Genomic DNA, 18,862 nt, shown 5'->3' with positions numbered 1-18,862 from the left:
AAACTACAATATACGGGAAGTAATTAGGAGGTTTGACAATATTTATAAATTGAGCATTGTGATTATATGCACTTCATTAAGTGCATTAACATGTTGGGTAAAATACTTATAATCGTATCGCTCAATTTACTGGCCTTAGCAAATGTAATGCTCTCACAGCACATCCAGTATGATAGCAAAATCTACACCTGCTACAGCGTACATAAAGTACTGCCCTCTTCTGGCTAGTATCAACACAGCAGTGAATAGGATCTCTGGTTTATGTATTTGTGCTTTATCCCCATCACCCATGGGAAATTCTAAAAAGTTATTATATGCAACAAGGACAGTGCTGAAGATCTGGGCAGGCTCTCTTGAGTTACACAGTCTCTCATTCTACCACAACAAAATAAACGTTGTTATATACCTTTCTCTCTCATCCTTCTGGGGCCTTTTCAGGAAAGCTGCCACTATGTGTTTCTGTGTCCTGGGTAGCACTGGTGAAGTTCAGTAAGATGTAATTATCTCCAGGATTAGAGACTCCCAGATGTTCTGGGAGGTTCATGCTGTTTTAAAGGGAGTAGGCTATGCAGAAGATGAGTACAGAAACACCCACCCTCAAAATAAACAAGAAGAGGAATATCAGAATGCCTAAAAATGTAAACAACTTTACTGTAAATTTAGTTCAGATTTTTTATTCCCATTTTTGAAAGAAGCAGATCTTGACTTGGTACAACTGGAAACAGGTGTGGTTGTTCTTAATTTAGAGAGCCCTTACATCCATAGGGTTAATGACATCCTTCAACTGTCATGGATCCTTTAATAGCAATTAAACATCACCAGCAAAAATGTTTGCAGGAATCATTGAAGTGTTGGAGTAGTTTTGTTTTTCTTAGCCATTCTTTCCCCAAATATTTGCAAATTCCATAGGTACCTGTCCTTCAATGAACTCATTTTTGTTTGGAAATCTACAATTGCCTTGCTCTTGTGCTTGCAGAAGTTCTGAAATTTTGTTCCCATCTCTGTGAACAATCATAGCATTTTGGTAAGCAGCTCAAGGAGAAGCTGACTTAAGGAGGTATATGAAGGGTACTCAGTATTTCTGAAAACTGTTGTATAGTATGCTCAGGATGTACATGGCAGAAAGCTTTCTGGATGCATACAATGAAAGCAGCACATAGGGATTTATCTGCATGACACCTCTGCTGCCCAAGGGTATTGTTTTGTAACTCATTCTTTTGATTAATCGCCTAGTCAAAATATCCTGCTTTAATTAACAATGTTAAAGAAAGAGACTGGCATTTTTGTAAGAATTTCATCTTTTAAAACAATTAGTTCTATTTCAGTTTTGCTAAAAAGTAATAAAAAATCCAGCAATCATTGTATACTGAAAAAATGCTAAAAAGTAGAGGAACAAACACTATTCCTGTCATAGAAAATCCTTGAGAGGACAGAGCTTTGACATAAGAAACAGTTTTCTAGTAAATGAAAAAAAAACAATCTTTTTTATAATCTGTAAGGTTTCATAATATGCATATTTCTGCCATCTCATTTTAAAGTGTTGGCATCGCAGCTTGTAATTTGCATCAAAATCATGCATTTCTAACAGAAAAAAAAAATCAGTGTAGGATTTTTTCCAACTATTAGTGAAGCATACACATACGCCTATTTTTTTCTGGAAGGAGTAATAGTAATTCTTCTGAATACTCTGATTTCTGAAGAGAATTCTTTGGAGTTCTGTGGGCAGTTCATTAGGTAACAGAAGTGAAGGAATGATTTGTAGCTGACTAAAAGGGTTACCCCAGTCTGAAAATATGCAGACTCATGCAAATATTCAAGAGAGAGCTGTTACTGCTAAGGTATCTCACCACAACTTTAAATGCAAACGTGTTTACTGTGACTCAGAGCATAATATGGCCCCCTGCCCTTCAACACAAGAAAGAAAATAAATAAAATGAAGATGAGAATGTCACTTTGACATTTCCTATCAAATAAAAAATCTTAGCTTGCAATGTTGTAAGAACATTTTCAGCATTGTAACTCGTTCAACTCTTCTACATCATGCAGCTGAGCAAAGCTCAAGTGTTTTGTATTAGCATAGCAAAATAAAAATAACAGTCAGTGACAACTGCACACTATTGTTTCTCACGCAGGTCTTGGATACTTCTGTATTGGTGACTGGGGAGAGGAAAGATTAGGAAAAGGCAGAAGTCGTGAAGGAATATAATGAAAAGTGAAGATCCTACTCGTAATGCCCATAATACATGGGAATTAACTGTTACATAAAGGAAGAATGATAGTGGTCATTTCTTTAGTAGGATATGGTTTGATTTTGTTTTTATTTAAACCATCTTTTTTAAGTCTTAGACACTTACAAAAACAATCATAATGCTAAGTTGGGTAACTCCTAACAAGTTTTCTTAGTCTTAAAACATCTGTCATGAAGCTATAACAGACTGAGGAGACTTGACTATGTATATCATAGAACAGGATTGGAAAGGACCTATATATATCCTACTATTGAGGATACAGTCGTATATGTCATAGCACAGTACATAACAGAATGTGCATAAATTCACAGATCATGTTATTATGATTAGTTGTTTTCTTGTTTTGTTTTCTCTTCAGAGAAAAAGAAAGAAAACGAAACAAAACAAAAAAACAAAAACCCAACCCTATCTGCTCTAACAGCTCCCTCAATCTCAGCAGAAATGCCAAGAAAAGTAGACCGCATGTCATGTACATATGTATACACGCTATTTATTAACAGAATTTGGGCTAAGGAAGGACAGAAAGATGGTTCTTGGGTAGCATGACTCTTCATTTATTTTTTTATTATTATTATTTAGACAAAATTGATGAAAATATTAAAAACAGAGTTTTAGTTGTATTTGTTATTTTTTCTTTTTAATATCAGAAGATATAATTGCAAAAGCATAAGATGAAACACTCATTTTTCTGTTTCATTTTACAGATTTTTAAAAAATGACATTATAATGAAATATAAACAAAATATGCTTTAGCTGAACTGTAATGCAGAAGTTTACATAAAAAAATGTAATGCAATTTCCCTCTGTCTCAATTCATAATAAAATTAGTTGTCAAAAGTTATAAAGAAAGAGAAATTCCAATTTTCACTTAGTGCTAAGCTAATATTTGAAAGACTTTAGTTCCCTATTACAAGGGCTTTCTATGTGACTGAGTCAGTGACTTCACTTACAGTTGGATGAAAACAAGAATTCAACTTAGCACCTGTTGGAAGTTACTAACCTTCACTTCAAACTACCAGAACTATTGGCTCAGTAACACATAGTATGACCCTATATAATAGGGAAATACATGAGTTTTAAGCACCTTGTAGAATAAATACATTCAGGAGGGATACAGTTATACAAGATTGTCATGGTTTAAACTCAGTCAGCCATGCAGTCTCACTCGCTCACTCCCCCCACTTCTTCCTCTCCCTGCTCCTGGAAGGATGGGGAGGAGAATTGAAAGAATGTGACTCCCACAGGTTGAGATAAGAACAGCCCAGTAATTCAGGTACAAGACAAATCACTACTGCTACTACCAGTAATAATAATGATAAAGGAAATAACAAGGGAAGAGAATACAATACCACCTGCCGACCAATACCTAGACCAACTCAGCAGTGAAGTAGCCCTTCTGGGTAACACTCAGTTTATGTCCTGGGCATGACGTACTGTGGTATGGAATACTTCCTTGGCTAGTTTGGGTCAGGTGTCCTGTCTCTGCTTCCTCCCGCCTTCCCCTCCTCCCTGGCAGAGCATGAGACTCAGAAAGTCCTTGGTCAGAGTAAACATTACTGAGCAGCAACTAAAACCACCAGTGTTATCTGTGCTGTTCCCAGGCCAAAAGTCAAAAAGTCAAAAATACAGCCCTGCACCAGCTACTAAGAAGGAGAAAAATGACTGCTACTGCTGAACCCAGGACAAAGATACATTTATAAAGTATGTTTAAAACTCTACATTCTGTTATTATTAATACTTACACAGAAAGTAACAGTAGCTACTACCGAAACAGATATATTAGCCTTGTGTATAGAATATAAAAATTCATAATAGAATTTTTAGAAGAAAGACTGAAAGACTTTAGGAACTTGGGATCAATAGGCAAGAGTTGGAAGAAAGGGGAGCGAAGGGACTCCAAAGGATTAAAAACAACAAATTAAAAGAAATAGTCAAAATTTCTCACTGGAAAAGGCTAATAAATGTGTGCTCTAGACATACCTATACCATGAGGTATATAAAAAAAGGACCATGAGAGTATTGAGCAGAAAGATTTGAAACTTTGAAGATGGTATAGAATGATTTGAAATAAATGAGCAGAGAGAAGAAACAGAGTATTCACAAAGCTAGATAAACGGGTTTATCATAGAAAAATATTGACTACTGACAAATGCAAGGGAGCACACGCTAGCAGGAATACCTAGAATTGTTCACACACATCACTGAGTTCCAAATCAGATGTAGCCATTTGTTAATAAACCTTGAATGTCAGTACAGATAGCTTTTGGAAATAATTTGCTTGCTACCCAGCAGCCAACAGAAAAAGCTTACTGTTTGTCAGGATGTATAAAAAATGGGACTAAGAATAAAAATGAGATTACAATGACACTACATAAATCAATAGTGAGGTTTACTTGGAGTGTTCAGTCATGGCTACACAGCTTAACAGAGACATAAATTAAATAAGGGATCCAGAAATTGACAACCAAAACTATTAAACTGCAATTACTTCATATCCTCTACCCCAGAGTTAAGATAGTAAGAAGGCATGATACAAAGGAGGTTAACTGGACTCTCCTGCATACCATTTTTAGCATCAAAATAAGAGGACATTCAATAAGTGAGGTTAAACTGATAACAAGAGGAAATTATAATGGATATAAATTTACACGCTTCAGGAAATCTGAGCATCACCCACTAAATACCTGGGATTACAAAACACTCCTTGATAAGCAATTCTGCCAAATCACTGTTCAGTAAGATTTTGGTATCTTTCTCTTCCATATAATTGAGGCCACCACTGGAGACAAGATATGGACAGGCAGCATCTGATTTAGTGTGACAGTTCCAGTGATTCGTTGTTTAAACTGCAGCCACAGATCATGAAAGAGCTTATACTAAGTATATTGTTAATATTCAATAATGAGGCATTTCTCACACGTGATTTTTAAGAGGTACAGTTGTCTAGGTAGAAAAAAAAGCTGCAAAAATACTAAACATTTAAAACTACTAGAAACTGTTTGAAGAGAGAAAAACATATAGACAGAAAAATGCAGTTTTCTCAGCAAACTCAACAGCCAGGAACTTGTTTTCATCAAGTGCAACTTCTTAATGTGAATGAGAATACTGACTCTAGACCAATGAAGCACAGTCAAGACTACCATTCAAATGCTGTGAAACCTTTAAAATGTTAACAAAAAAGAACATGCAAATAGAGCTTAAGGCCATGTCACTATGCTCTTTCACCTTTGCTGACCTTTGCTCAGACAGTGCCCTTAATATAGCTTTTCTTACAAAAGTGTATGCATGCTGGGGGAAGGGAAAAAAAACAAAAAACAAAAAACAAACAAAAAAAAAACAGAAAGCAAAACATTAAATGTTATGTTGACAAAGTTCACTCAGCCTCTGATCGAGACTATGCTGTGGTCTGAATATTTGATCCCTGATTCCAGCTGGAATTGCAACAGTCATTCATGCCACTGCAATACAAAAGTGGCCATGCTGAATCCTGTGTAAAAACAAGCCTCCTGCTGTGAAAGAAGTGACAATAACAGACATTTATAAAATAAATAAATAAAGAGCAAAGGGGCTCTTAGTTCTTGATAAAGGAGGGAAAAAATCTCACTGCAGAATCTGTGAAGCTTCTGGGACTTATTGTTGAGAGGTTTTGGGGGTGGGGGTGTTGAACAAGTTAAGCACGACTGCCATGGAAAATAAACTGTCAAAAGTTTTTTGCATAGCTGTCCTCTGTCTTTTGCCACAGCAAAATCACAATGCAAATACCAAACATGGGCAGCCTGATTCAGACTAGAAACCATATTACATATCCTTGATGCTTTCCCTTCCAGTATCCCCTTTACAAATACTTTCACTTACAACAAGAATGCCCACTGGGATTAACTCTGTTAAAATCCAATTCCCGCTAATGCAATTGTGTGAAATTTGGTCATGAGCAACTAAAATGGCTACATTTTGATTCAGATGTTTCCTAAATTTGTTTTCACAGAAGCGGGTTTTTTTGATTATGTGTGAGTCGTTTGCTCTGGAGTTCCTTCTAGCAAACGAGTCACAGAAACTAATTGAAGCTACAGGTTCAACAGTAATAGATACTAATATACAGAACAGCAGCACTTGAGAAATTTCATTTCTGTCATTGCAATGATCTGATGGCATGTTAGTACCTATGCATTTATCCTACCTTTTATTTCAGAAATTTTAATAATTTATATGTCCAGAAAGCACTTACAGAGTTCTCAAGCATAGACAGACTACAGTTTAAGCAGCAATACCTAAATTTGGCCCAATCATCTAATGAAAATGCATATTCATTATGAACACTACACACTATATTTCAACAAAAGTATGCTTTTAATCTAGTAAGATTGCTTTCTTAGAATTAGCACCAGCATGTTTACTTTTTTGATTTTTTCATTTTTGCATTTAAAAATCTTGAACTAGACGTCAAGATTAAGTTAAAGGGTTCTACCAACAAGCCATTGCACTACAAGCACTGCCAAAATACAATTTTGTTTCTTGGACATTTTTAACATTGTTTGATTTTGTGCTTCTGCAATGCAAACATCTTGTGTTCACACGAAGTAGAGAAAAAAAAAACAACAAACCCAGTCATATAGTCCAATGACTTCTGTATTACTTATAGAGGTAAGTTAAATATGTGAGTACACATGTATAGGTCCTCCACATTATAATGAGCTTTTAACATTTATTTTTCAGAGTTTTCTAAATGTTTTAAATTCACAGCAGTAGGCATCACTGAGAAAACATACTGCTCCTTGCTCTAAAGAGTTTATTTGTCTCAGCTCTCCAGGAGCTGACTGCTATAAGGAAAATGAAATCAGCTTCAGACTCCAAAGAGTTTAAATATCACAGCTATTTGGTAACTGCACCAAATAAAAATAGCTAATGAATTCAGTCTTGACCACAGTTCACACCCCAACTGGCATGAGACAATAAATAACAGTGGGCAAAACTAGGAAGTGTGAAGTCTTCCTATTCTGAGCCTTGTTGGCAGCCTCAGAGACAATCTTCCTGAGCACTTCATACTTTGCTAAAGCCCACAAGATTCAGGGAAATAGTCACTGACTTCTTTCAGTTGCAAGCACATGCAGAAGTCCTTCTTTCTTAGCCAGGACTTCTTTCAGAAGCAAATTGCAAATTGTCTCCTGTCGAATGAAAATAGTTTGTACAAGTAGGGGAACAAGATGAAGTGTTTCATGCACAAGCACATACCTTGTAGCATAGGGATGGTATTTAGCCCTAGCTCCAGACCAAGGGCTCCTTGGGACCCTCTTTGCCAACTCTCATAACTACTCGGTTCACTCCATATGTATTAAAGTATAATGGTGGTTTCACATATGTGGTAACATTGCTTAGACAATCCATGAAAAAAATTATATTGTCTGTAAATTCACAGTATCACAGTATCACAGTATGTTAGAGATTGGAAGGGACCTCAAAAGATCATCTAGTCCAATCCCCCTGCCGGAGCAGGAACACCTAGATAAGTTTATACAGGAACGTGTCCAGGCGGGCTTTGAATGTCTCCAGAGAAGGAGACTCCACAACCTCCCTGGGCAGCCTGTTCCAGTGTTCCGTCACCCTCACTGAGAAGAAGTTTCTTCTCAAGTTTAAGCGGAACCTCTTGTGTTCCAATTTGTACCCATTGCCCCTTGTCTTATCATTGTTTGCCACTGAGAAGAGCTTGGCTCCATCCTCGTGACACTCCCCCTTTATATATTTATATACACTAATAAGGTCACCCCTCAATCTCCTCTTCTCCAAACTATAGAGACCCAGCTCCCTCAGTCTTTCCTCATAAGGGAGATGCTCCACTCCCTTAATCATCTTAGTTGCCCTAAAAATTACTTATGCTTTTCATAAGTTTCTTATATTTTTTTGTCATAGTGCTAAAAGTATCCCTGTGAGGGATATTATTGCTTGAATTGGCCACAGAAATGAGAAATCTCAAAAGAATACAACTCTTTCAAACTTATCAGTGAATCTGTGCTGGTTAAGGAGGCAAGGTTGCCCATGTAACTTCTGTCAGTACAGTCCACTGTATGCTACAGATTTTTACGGCAGATACAAAACCCAGTTCTACAGAAGCTTTCTGACCTTTCCTTTTTTTGTTTTTATTCTCTCCACTGTAGCTAGTGAGCTTTCTACAGGAGGTTTAAAAAGTGCCTCAACTAACTGACTGAAGAAGAAACCCCTAAGAGCTATTAGAGATAAAGAAGTCCCTCTTCCAACCACTGGAGGGTCAGAGAGCACACGAGGGTAGTACACTAACTGCTGCAAGAGACCTCCCTAAAATTCTAGAAGGAAAAAAGACATATAATTAATGCTGATGAATATCAGATTGATTAGCATCACTGAGAGAAATTAAAATGGACCTTCATTATAAATCCCTAAAAATGACACTATTCTTTATCAGATACTAATTGGTACAGATATTTAAACCTGATGAAATAATTCTCAAGCATGTGCAGTATTAACACACCTACCATCTGATTTTATAATTTTTCAAACATTATTTTCAAGCTCCTGCAGCCAATTACATAGTGTTATTATTAATTACAACTTGAAGCTTGAAATACAGTGTTATCAATAGAGTTCAGGTGCATAAATATAAAACTTCAAAATGAATTAAACTGCTTCCTTTTTATGAGGGTATGTTAGAATATTATTAGCTATGCAAATTAATTTGTTAAGCTTGAAAACAGTCTTTAAAGTGGAAATATCTCTAGGAAAAAGGTAACACTTCACGTACTGTATTTCTTCAGTCTTCACATTGCAAGACTGTCCTAAATAACATCATGGGGAGGGAAAGAAAGTCTATTCATCAGCTTATTTACCAAGATATAAAAAGTTTTAGCTTTATATCAAAGGTGTACAAAGATTACCACAGTAAATGTGAATTAACCTCAACAGCAATACATCTTATTTATTTCTAAGTTATCAATGAATATTCAAAGTGAAGAGGAAAGGTTACACACTCCTAAACTGTATTTTCCACCTCAGTCCTCCCTCCCTACTTTCCACTAACCTTTCACTTTTTTTTAGAAAGTTTTAGAAAGCCAAAAGATATTAAAGGTAAGAAGTATTCCAGTAAGCTGAGAAAACCAGAGGCAGAATGCACAACCACAGATTAAAAAAAAATAAATGACAAAACACAAAGATGACCTAAGAACTGTGTCAAAGAAATATCACAGAACATTCCCTATGTAAACAAAATACAGCTATCTAAGTTGAAGTCTAAAACAATTTAACTAAAGCTTATTTAAAGCTTTTTAGTGTAGCACTAATTCAGTATATGTATTCATTGTAAGTAGGTATATAGTTATCATTGTGACTGTAATGGCAGAATATTATGGAGGATCATAAAGTAACTGTGGTCCCTTCTCAGAGAAATGCTGCTAACAGCAATGTAGCAGGATAAAGGAAGTAGGTAAAGCTAAAAAGCCCCGTTTCTAAAAGACAAACATTCAAATGTACATGCTGATATTAAGTACACCGTTCTCTTCCGAAGTAAAGCTGTTACAAAGTTATGTCATTTTGGCTTAGTCAAAGATCTGGTCCTAAATCTGCTTTGCTATCTTCTTTACACCTCTGGCAAGACATGAAAAATTGAAAAATCAACTTAAAAGCAAAAAAGGGGCAAGCAATGTTGAATTTCCTCACCTATTCTTAAATGATCAGCTACAGTTCTATGCCTATATCATGTGTACCTCCTCTTCTTATAGCTTCCAAAGCTTTTCACTCGGAGTACCCATTATCACTTGTGTCATTTTTTCATTGAATACTAGTGGGGATAAAATCTGTCACACAGCATTCAATATATTACTTGTGAATTTGTTAAATTATCCAGTACAAAAAATTGCACTACTTGACCAGGTATTCTGACCCTAAAGAGATTTTTCTGAATCAAATGGATCCCGTGACTTTCTCTCTGATGTTAATTTCAGTTGGTATCTAGTCACAGGAGGAATGAGCCATCAGAAGAAAGTAGGATTAGAAACTTTCAACATTTATTTTGTCAAACACATTAACAGCAAAGTAAATAGAAGAACAGTATTCAGCATGACAGTTTAATGAGAACTTGGTAAAATGTGCTTCCTTCTTTTCCCCTTTTTAGTTTCTCTCAGTAAGTTTCTCTCAGTTTAATGCTTAAACTCTTCATTTTGTATGAATTCATTCCTTTGGCCAATGTACCAAAATGATTTGATTGTGATGCAAAATTGTTATAGTGATATCATTGATTAACTTTGTAATGGGAGTAGAAAAATCTATAAATTTAATAATTGTCTTCAAACAATAATGCATGGAAGAATGCATTGGAATAAGTATCATTCCCTATTCTCTTTACAATCATTGTCATGTAAAACATTTAATTTCCAGCTATGCTGTTTCCCAGACAGGATCTTTGTCATTAAAATGAGAGCAGATTTTGATATGTAATATATTCTGTGACATGTCAGGGTGGCACCACTTTGACCTTTTCAGTATTCCAGATTTCATTTGGAAGCCTGTTCTTTCCTTTCTGCTCCTGTTACTGATCAAGAAATAGAAGCTTAACTTAGGGCAAATCAAACTGGAAATTGGAGTCAGAGTCAAGGTCATGACAAATAAGCACCTGAAATTATAAGCACATGAAATTAATTTCTATTTCAAAAAATATTTTAAAATACCTCTTTATTAGCTGGTCAGAGAAAATTTAAAAACAAATAAATAAGCTTTCCTATTTGTATTTTCAAAACTTCTATCTCACATGTCCTCTCATGTGCTGAGCTTCCTTTGGAAATGGATATATCAATTACTCTCACATCCTTTCCTCAAGTTTATTGCTGTGCATTGTGCTTATCTTCCCATTAATTTCACTTCCAGTTGTTGGTAACTTATCACAGGATACAAAGAACTCAGGAGCTGAGCTGTCCTATGCTTTTGTGTGCCAGCAGCACAAGGGGAGCAATGTCCTCATTAGATTCTCTTAACAGTTTATTAACATAAAGCTGATAAGTTTTGCTGGTTTGTGCAGACCTATATACCATGTAGTGATTTTTATAAACCTATCTAGTCTCTGTAGTCTCAGGCCTCCTAACTAGATCCTGTTCCAACTTTCTGTTTTAAAAGGGATTCCAGTCCTATCATTCAGGTTAAAGTCTGAGGACAGTGAATAATAGAATCAGGCTGGAAGGGACATTAAGAAATCATCTGACCAACCTCCTAGCCCCATGGAAAAACTAAGTACACTTACATAATCCCTGGGAAGGTGTTTATCTAATGCGTTCTCCCAGATCCTCAGCAGTGGAGGCTCCAAAATGTCCCCAAGCAAGCTGGTCTAATGCTTTAATGCCTTAACTGTTAAAAGGGGCTTTCTACAAATCTAAATGGAATCATGCTAGAGATTAATTCTGTTGCTTCTGTTCATATACACTGCATTTGGATGAACAAATGGTCCTCTACCTGCCTGTAAAAGCCATTTATCTATTTGAAGACATCATTTTCCACCACCTTCACTTCTTAGTCACCTCTTCTTCAGGCTAACTAACCACCTTGCTCAGTCATTCCTCACAGACCACTTTTTCAAGATTTGTGATTCTTTGTTCTTGCTTGCAGAATCTCTCACCTTTTGCAAAGCGAGGGTCAAAGCCTGTACTGAGTCAAAATGAGGTTTCACAACTGCCAGACAATTTGGAGGATTACTCACATTATTTTACAGATGGTATGCCCGTCTGCAGGTTCATGAGGAATATAGGTAGGTCATAATTTGCTATCATGCTCAGGTCATTTTTTGAAAGAGTAATTTCCAACCAGTCTTTCTGTATTCTTCATTGTATAAGTTCTTCTTGGGGAAGCGCAATGTCTTTCGTTTCTCTCCAATTGTATATTTTTTCAGAGCATATCTTCAGTTTTGAACTCTAACAAGCTCTTCCAATACGCTCCTAGTCCTTCCTAGTTTGAAGTCACCCCCAGATTTTACAAACACAGCCTTCATTCCAAGTCCATGTGGACTAAACATGAAAATATTGTCTAGTACCTGATAAAGCATAAACACCTGCCGAATACCACATAACACATTCGTCCTTTTAAACAGAAACCATTGCTAATTACTCTCTGATCAAAGTGTTCTAAATAGAACTGCATCCAGCCTGTGCTGTTTTCACTTAGATCACAATTCTCAAATAAATTCAGAAGAATATTGTATGTGGCAGATTAGAGAATACTACAAGATTTAGAGCTTCCCATCCAGATATAAAGCTGGGGCAACCAATCTACTTGCTGCTGTATTTGACACAATAGATAAAATGTCTCTTTTAGTTATGAAGCATGGAAAATTATTCGTGCTTTTTCTAAATCCAGATCAAGCCATTGTATTGCAGTCAGCCTTGGCTCTCCCATGAAGACATGGATGGGATGGATGTCTAGGATCTGACAGCATTGATTAGAAGGTAGAAACAGAATATTTATTAGTTAACTAATCGAGCATGTTATATACAGCAGTTCCTTAACAGCATAAATCACCATGAGTTTGTCTTAATGCCAAACTGTTGTGAGCAATCAGAAATGTTTACAGTTCAAGCATAAGTACCTGAAACACACATGAACTCAAACTGACTCAAAAGAACCAGAGTTCATACGTACACACCCTAAAAGCCAAGTCCAGTAGATTAACCCAGGTTTTCTGAGGAAGGACAGGAAGGCTGTTTGCAATTATTATTTGTTTAAAGGACATTATTTTGTGTCATTTAACACTGTAGTTGGTGAAAGACCGATTCTGTCCTCTTTCAAACTGCCTGCTACTCATCATCTCATTCCTTGGTGTCCAAAACTTATTGTTCTTGAGAAATAGCCATTTTTTTCAGACTAGAAATAACTATGATAATGGAGGGGAAGAAGATCAAAGGGACATAAATATACTTCTCATAATAATGCCCGTATTTATATAGCACATTTCATCCTGAAAGAAAAGTAAAGCAGTCTTTGTACTTCACAGGGTTGGGGGGTTTTTTGTTTTTGTTGGGTTTTTTTTTTTTTCTGTATTTCAAATTCATCAAAATTAAAAACCCTAGATTTATCAGTGCTGGAACATGGAAAATGAGGTCTCACTGGATTATGATTTTTCTAAAGTAAATTAATCACATCTCCTGTAATTCAGCTGGTGTTTGTTTTTTGCCCCTAACTCATCAAGGAACACCCCTTTTCCAAAAAGGGCAAGAGACATAATTTCTTTGCCTCGGGAGCTTTTCTTAATTTGCTGACAGACCTGTCACCCTGGCAGACTTGTGAGGAGCAGAGTCATCCATAAACACCTCCACTTGAGTCCAGGTAACATACCTGCAGGTGTTCTGATTGCACTAAGTAGACCTAGGCAGAGCTCAGAGATACTCTGTAACCTAGCAGCAGTAAGTACAAAATCTGATAAACATAAACTCACCAATTTCTCTGGAGATCTGTGTGAATGCCTCCACGCCACTCTCTCCATAGTTGCCTTCAGAAGCCAGTGTTGAGACATAGTTCCACCCAAGGGCTGTCACAATGTCAACCATGGCCTGTGCTTGGTAGGAGTCCGGTGGAACCACCCGAGAGAAGAAGTCATACCTGGTGTTATCGCTCAGTTCTGGAGCTGTAGATGCATAGCTGATTTGAGGTATCTGCAAATAGAATGACAAATCATTCAAGACAATCTAATATCATTTTACACTATATACTTGCATGTTTGAAAGACTTAAAATAGATTATACACAGAAATGAATATCTTGTTTTAATTAAATCAACTGATCAGAAAGCAGCTCAAATTTTGCAAAATGTCAGTCAAGTCTTATTGTATAACACTCTCACCAAGAAATAATGCATTCTGCTTTTCTTCAGATGTCATGATTCTTGACATGTAAGTGTAACAACTTCTTTTTTGATCCTGGCTCTGATAAGAAAAGATGAAGAAAAAAAAAGGAGGAGTTCTTACTATTACTACAGAAGATTAAAAGGTCAGTTTTGATAACTGTGATTCTTAAAAGTGCTACAGCTAAATTTGATGAGTAAAACATAGATTATTTCCATTTCATTGCTTTGTTTATTTATGTACATGCATATGTGCTTTCCCATTTTATTCCTATTTTTTCAAGCTTTCTCTGTCATAGATTTTTCATTTTCCAGTTTTAATATGCTATTACATGATTTAAGAATATGGAGACTATGTAGTTAATATCAAAAGCTATCTGAAACATCTAAAAAAATTTATATATACTGTATATACATAGAGAAGGAGAAAGGATGGCAATCTTTGAAGAAAACACTTCAATATTCTCAGTAGAAACAAATAAAAACTGCAAGCACTAAATAACTTAAATACATTTTTTAGATAAATTATTATTTTGGGGAAAAAAAACCCCAACAACCTAAGGTGATTTTCTATTAACTCTTCTATTAAATAAATGACTTGGCAATGTCCAGAGGAAACTGTCTGTAAGCAATATTCAATTATTTAAATTATTCTGAAGAGTATTTTGGTGCAAGAAAGTTTAATTAACATTTATGCTAATTTAAAAGGCAAATTTTTTTCTCATTTAAAATGGTAAAACTGATGAAATAGTCACTAGCTTCAAATGAAAGATACTCTAAATACTGCATTGCATTTGTAATCCAGATTAATAATATGTACCTAATACAAATTTTACAAAGTATAACATAGCCTTCAAGAAAGCAGTCTGAACAGAATTCCTGAATTGATTCTGTTCAGATGTGAATTTAGCAGTCCCAGATAACAGGTGCCTGGTAAATGCTCACTCTTGTATCACATGCTGTAGTAGAAGGTTTGCAATTTTTAAGGGCTGTACATTGCTTCCTCATCAGCTCAAACTAAAAAAAAAGGATTTGAAGTAAATATAAGGGATTCAAAGAGTCTGGTCGTTAAACATACCTGCAAAGGCAGCATAGACTTTTACAGCCTGAAAAACAGTTTATAGCCTAAGGGATGGCAAAATCATTTCTCAGTCAGAAGCAAATAAAATAAACTGTTATATATCTTGGCTATATTCTTCTTCAAGATATTTTCTACTCATGGAAATGCCTCAGAATAAATAATCTGAAATGTTATAATAATAACAACCAAAGATAACAGAAAAAAGGAAAGGGAGGATCACAGAAAAAACAGCTAAAGTTTATATCTCATGGAAATCAGTATTTCTAACATAGCAAAGATCCACCACATAAAAATAATGGATAAATTGTACTTAAAAACTTACATTGTACCAATCCCTTTCTTTCAGAAAATGTCTGAAACTTCTTTATCTCTCTACAGTCAAGAGATTTTGGCTTGTTATAACAAAATTATGCACACTTAGAGCACATACCATTCCCTTTCTAAATTTACCCTATTACTCTCTAAACCAGTTGTATTTTTCCAGATGGAAAAGAATAAAGACAGCCTGTGTGATTTTACTCATTTTGCTCCTTGGTTTGCCATTTCACAAATACTGTGGCATTGCTGCTCTGATGACAGCTATTTTATCAATAATCTTCATAAAATCAACACCAGGAAGAGATTTTGTAGACAAATACTTTATCGTTGAAAATCTTGAAGCCTAGAACACAGGGTTATATCCATTAACTTTCACAGCTCCTGTTTCTCTTCAGGCATGAGATGAATAACAAATCCTAGATATGTGTTTGTAGGAGAGTTGTTGGTTGAACCACAGCAATGAAATGTTTCAGATCAATAGAGGTATTTTATGTACTGTGACTATCATTTATTTGGGACCTTGGAAAACGCAAACAGAAGAAGCTATTTTACTACTTTTCATCTCTTTCTAGTTCGGCTTCTTCCCTTTAGTTATTCTAATAGCAGTGGAAGGAAAACACAGTCCAAACCCAGTATGCCCTGAAATCATTGGGCACACCTACTAGTGTTAATTCACCACTGATTTATAACTTATGCCAATTTTTTGCTAGCATGAGAGAACAATATGCCATGTAAAAGTATGGAGAAAGACACTCTCTAAATAGCAAGCCATACCTAAGTGCGGATAAAAAAGGGTTCATGCAATGGCATAAGTAAAATTCTCCTTATTTCTTTTAGTATACATTCCTTTTAGTTATAGAGAGCACTTCACATTCAAGATTCTTCTCCCTGAAACTGCAGATCCTCCCACCCAGAAATACTTCATGGATTTCTTTCCATGAAAGCATTTTCTGTGAAAGTAAACAGAAGCTTCCTTCCTTGCCCACTTTTAATTTTAAATTTGTATACATGGAGGCACTGAAAAATAGCTTTAAAATTTAAGGATCGGGGATATGTTCCAATGGTCACTCAGTTGCTGAAAAGACTCAGAACAAGGCTCAAAGAAATTGTTTGGCATGAGGACAAATTGTTAGGATTTAGTGGTTCAATAACCCATGAATGAAAAATATATACATTAAAATGTAACAACTCTAGTTATGGACTGTAGGTTTAATAAACCATTTTACATGTCCCCAAGTACATTTTACAAGATAGACCATAATGCTGCCTAAGCAAGGGAGCTGTTATGCTCTATCAATTCAGTAATATGGGTTTTTAAAACTCCCTAAATACAGACTGTGTTTATACCTTAGGTTCCACTGGCCCCTTGAGACTTAAATTTGCATTTTGAAAAAGACTTATAAAAGGGTTTCATATTTCTCATTCTAGATTTTTCAATCTAAATTTTTGAAATTAAATACAATATGTGTAATGTTTACATTGTATTTAAGTGTTATACAGCACTCTTAATGGCATATTTCCTTTTCTTTAGGGGAAAAAAGGGGAAAGACCCAATGGATTATATAACCATATTTCAATCGGTTGTCACACAACAGCTGTCACATTCACTGATAATGGCTAAAAGCATTCATGTTTGAATGTTCATCAATATGCTTTTTCTATTCTTTCCTACTTTATGGTTTGGCAACTGCCTCCCATTAACCTGTAATCTGCTGATAAACTCTCAACTTCTAGTAGGTGAGAGACTTGAACTCTGAAATTATTATAGAGATGAATTCTTAGAAGCTTTATTTTAATCCCTGTTTTTTAAAAAAAGAAAAAGCTAAAACTGTTTTTTGAATGTTTAAAAGCAATCATTTACAGAATAGAGCTTTGTAACAATATCCCATTTTATTGGCTTAATTATTAACCAGTATTAACTTTGGTGCATACTGAACTACTGCTGAAACTACCAGCAACCCCTCAGTCCTTTAAGTCAGTATTGGCTTCATCGCATTCTACTATTCAGCCACTGACATTGGAAAATGATTCTGCATGCTTAAAGAAATAAAACAATTTGAAAGAAAAAGAAAACTATTGCTTGTAACTAAGTAGAGCAGCTAATCCTTCAAGATACATTCAAGCCAAATTCAGCACTTCAGAATAGTCTATTTTTCCTGGATCTTTTCGTATACATCTTCTAGCTGATTAAATCCATCTCCAAGGATCTCCACTTCCCAAAAGATTAGACAAGATGGAGCAGTTACCTTCAGAATTAACTGTCCACAAAGCATGACTGTGGCAGCACTTCAAAAGGAGAATAACATCAGTCCAAGATATCCACTAAGCATTACCACAGAGCAGACTTCTACTCCCTGATGCAGGAGGTGTGGGTGACTGCAGAAGTGTCAAAGACAACAAATGTGAATTTTTATTTCAGCCAAGTGGTAAACCACTTTCACTCTCTTGTGCACTGAAAATAGGGAAGCATTACCCTGGATCTGTTTGGTGGGTCCAGTGCTAGGATCCAAACCCAAAACCAGAAGTGTTGCTGAGGACAGCAGAGGAAACAATGTGACCTAGGTCTGCCCTTCCAGTAAAGTGTCTTCACAACAGCAGGCAGCTCTTAGTATGCCTCTTCAATCACATGCTGTCCAAGTTCTGGACAGAAGTTCACTGGAACCTTTTTATTGAGCTTTCAAATCCATTTGCATGATACATTTGTCAATGTAAAGTATCAGCTGGCCATTTCAAACGCCATCTTCATTTATATAGACTTTCAGCTGAAAGCATAATTGGAGAGCAGAGTATCAGACAGTGAAATGAACTAAGCTCATAAGAAAAGAGACCCAAGAAAGAAATCACCAGTAATTTTGAATATTACAGATTATGAGTGCTGTACAGTCACCCAGAGTAATGGGCTTAAATCACTCATATCTTCAGTTTCACTACCCACTCAGTCCTATCATTACTAACATATCAACTAACATTTTATTTCCCTTTTCCATTCTCTCATCACTAAGCAGTAGGGCTGTGGGGTTGTTGGTTTTTGTTTTTTGTTTTTTGTGTTTTTTTTTTGAAGAATATTAGCAATAGCACACTGAAAATAGTAATAATTATAGCTAAAAAATTGAAGTCAATAAACTGTAGGTTAATGATTGCTCAATACCAACTGGCATTTTACCACCAACTAATAAAGCTTGCGAAGGAGTAAAAGGGCTTGAAATAAAATTTGACTGTGGAAATGCATTTTCAACTTGGTGATTTTTTTGAATTTTAAATGTCTATCATGAATCATTAATGGCCCTGTCTTTTCAAGATTTTTATTCCCTCTTCTGTACACCAAGAAAGAGTTCTTGCAAGTACAAAAATCTCACAGCAGTGAAATGAATCCTCA

At 35.7% G+C, this 18,862-nt stretch overlaps 1 protein-coding gene across 8 annotated transcripts in view; it reads right to left on the bottom strand.

Annotated features, from left to right (window-relative positions):
* The window catches only part of GRM8 (glutamate metabotropic receptor 8), a 339,445-nt gene that overhangs the window by 256,506 nt on the left and 64,077 nt on the right, over positions 1 to 18,862 (bottom strand). For all 8 annotated transcript variants that reach the window (XM_061372937.1, XM_061372932.1, XM_061372933.1 and 5 more), the window contains one exon: positions 13,684 to 13,900. In XM_061372937.1, coding sequence (XP_061228921.1) covers positions 13,684 to 13,900 — 217 coding nt within the window. The remainder of the gene's footprint in view (positions 1 to 13,683; positions 13,901 to 18,862) is intronic.

This window comes from Neopsephotus bourkii, unplaced genomic scaffold (assembly GCF_033783945.1).
Source record: "Neopsephotus bourkii isolate Nb327-2 ecotype Australia unplaced genomic scaffold, CSIRO-AGI_Nbou_v1 NB_1624, whole genome shotgun sequence".
Classification (NCBI taxonomy): domain Eukaryota; kingdom Metazoa; phylum Chordata; class Aves; order Psittaciformes; family Psittacidae; genus Neopsephotus; species Neopsephotus bourkii.
This window is presented reverse-complemented; position numbering and strand designations above follow the sequence as displayed.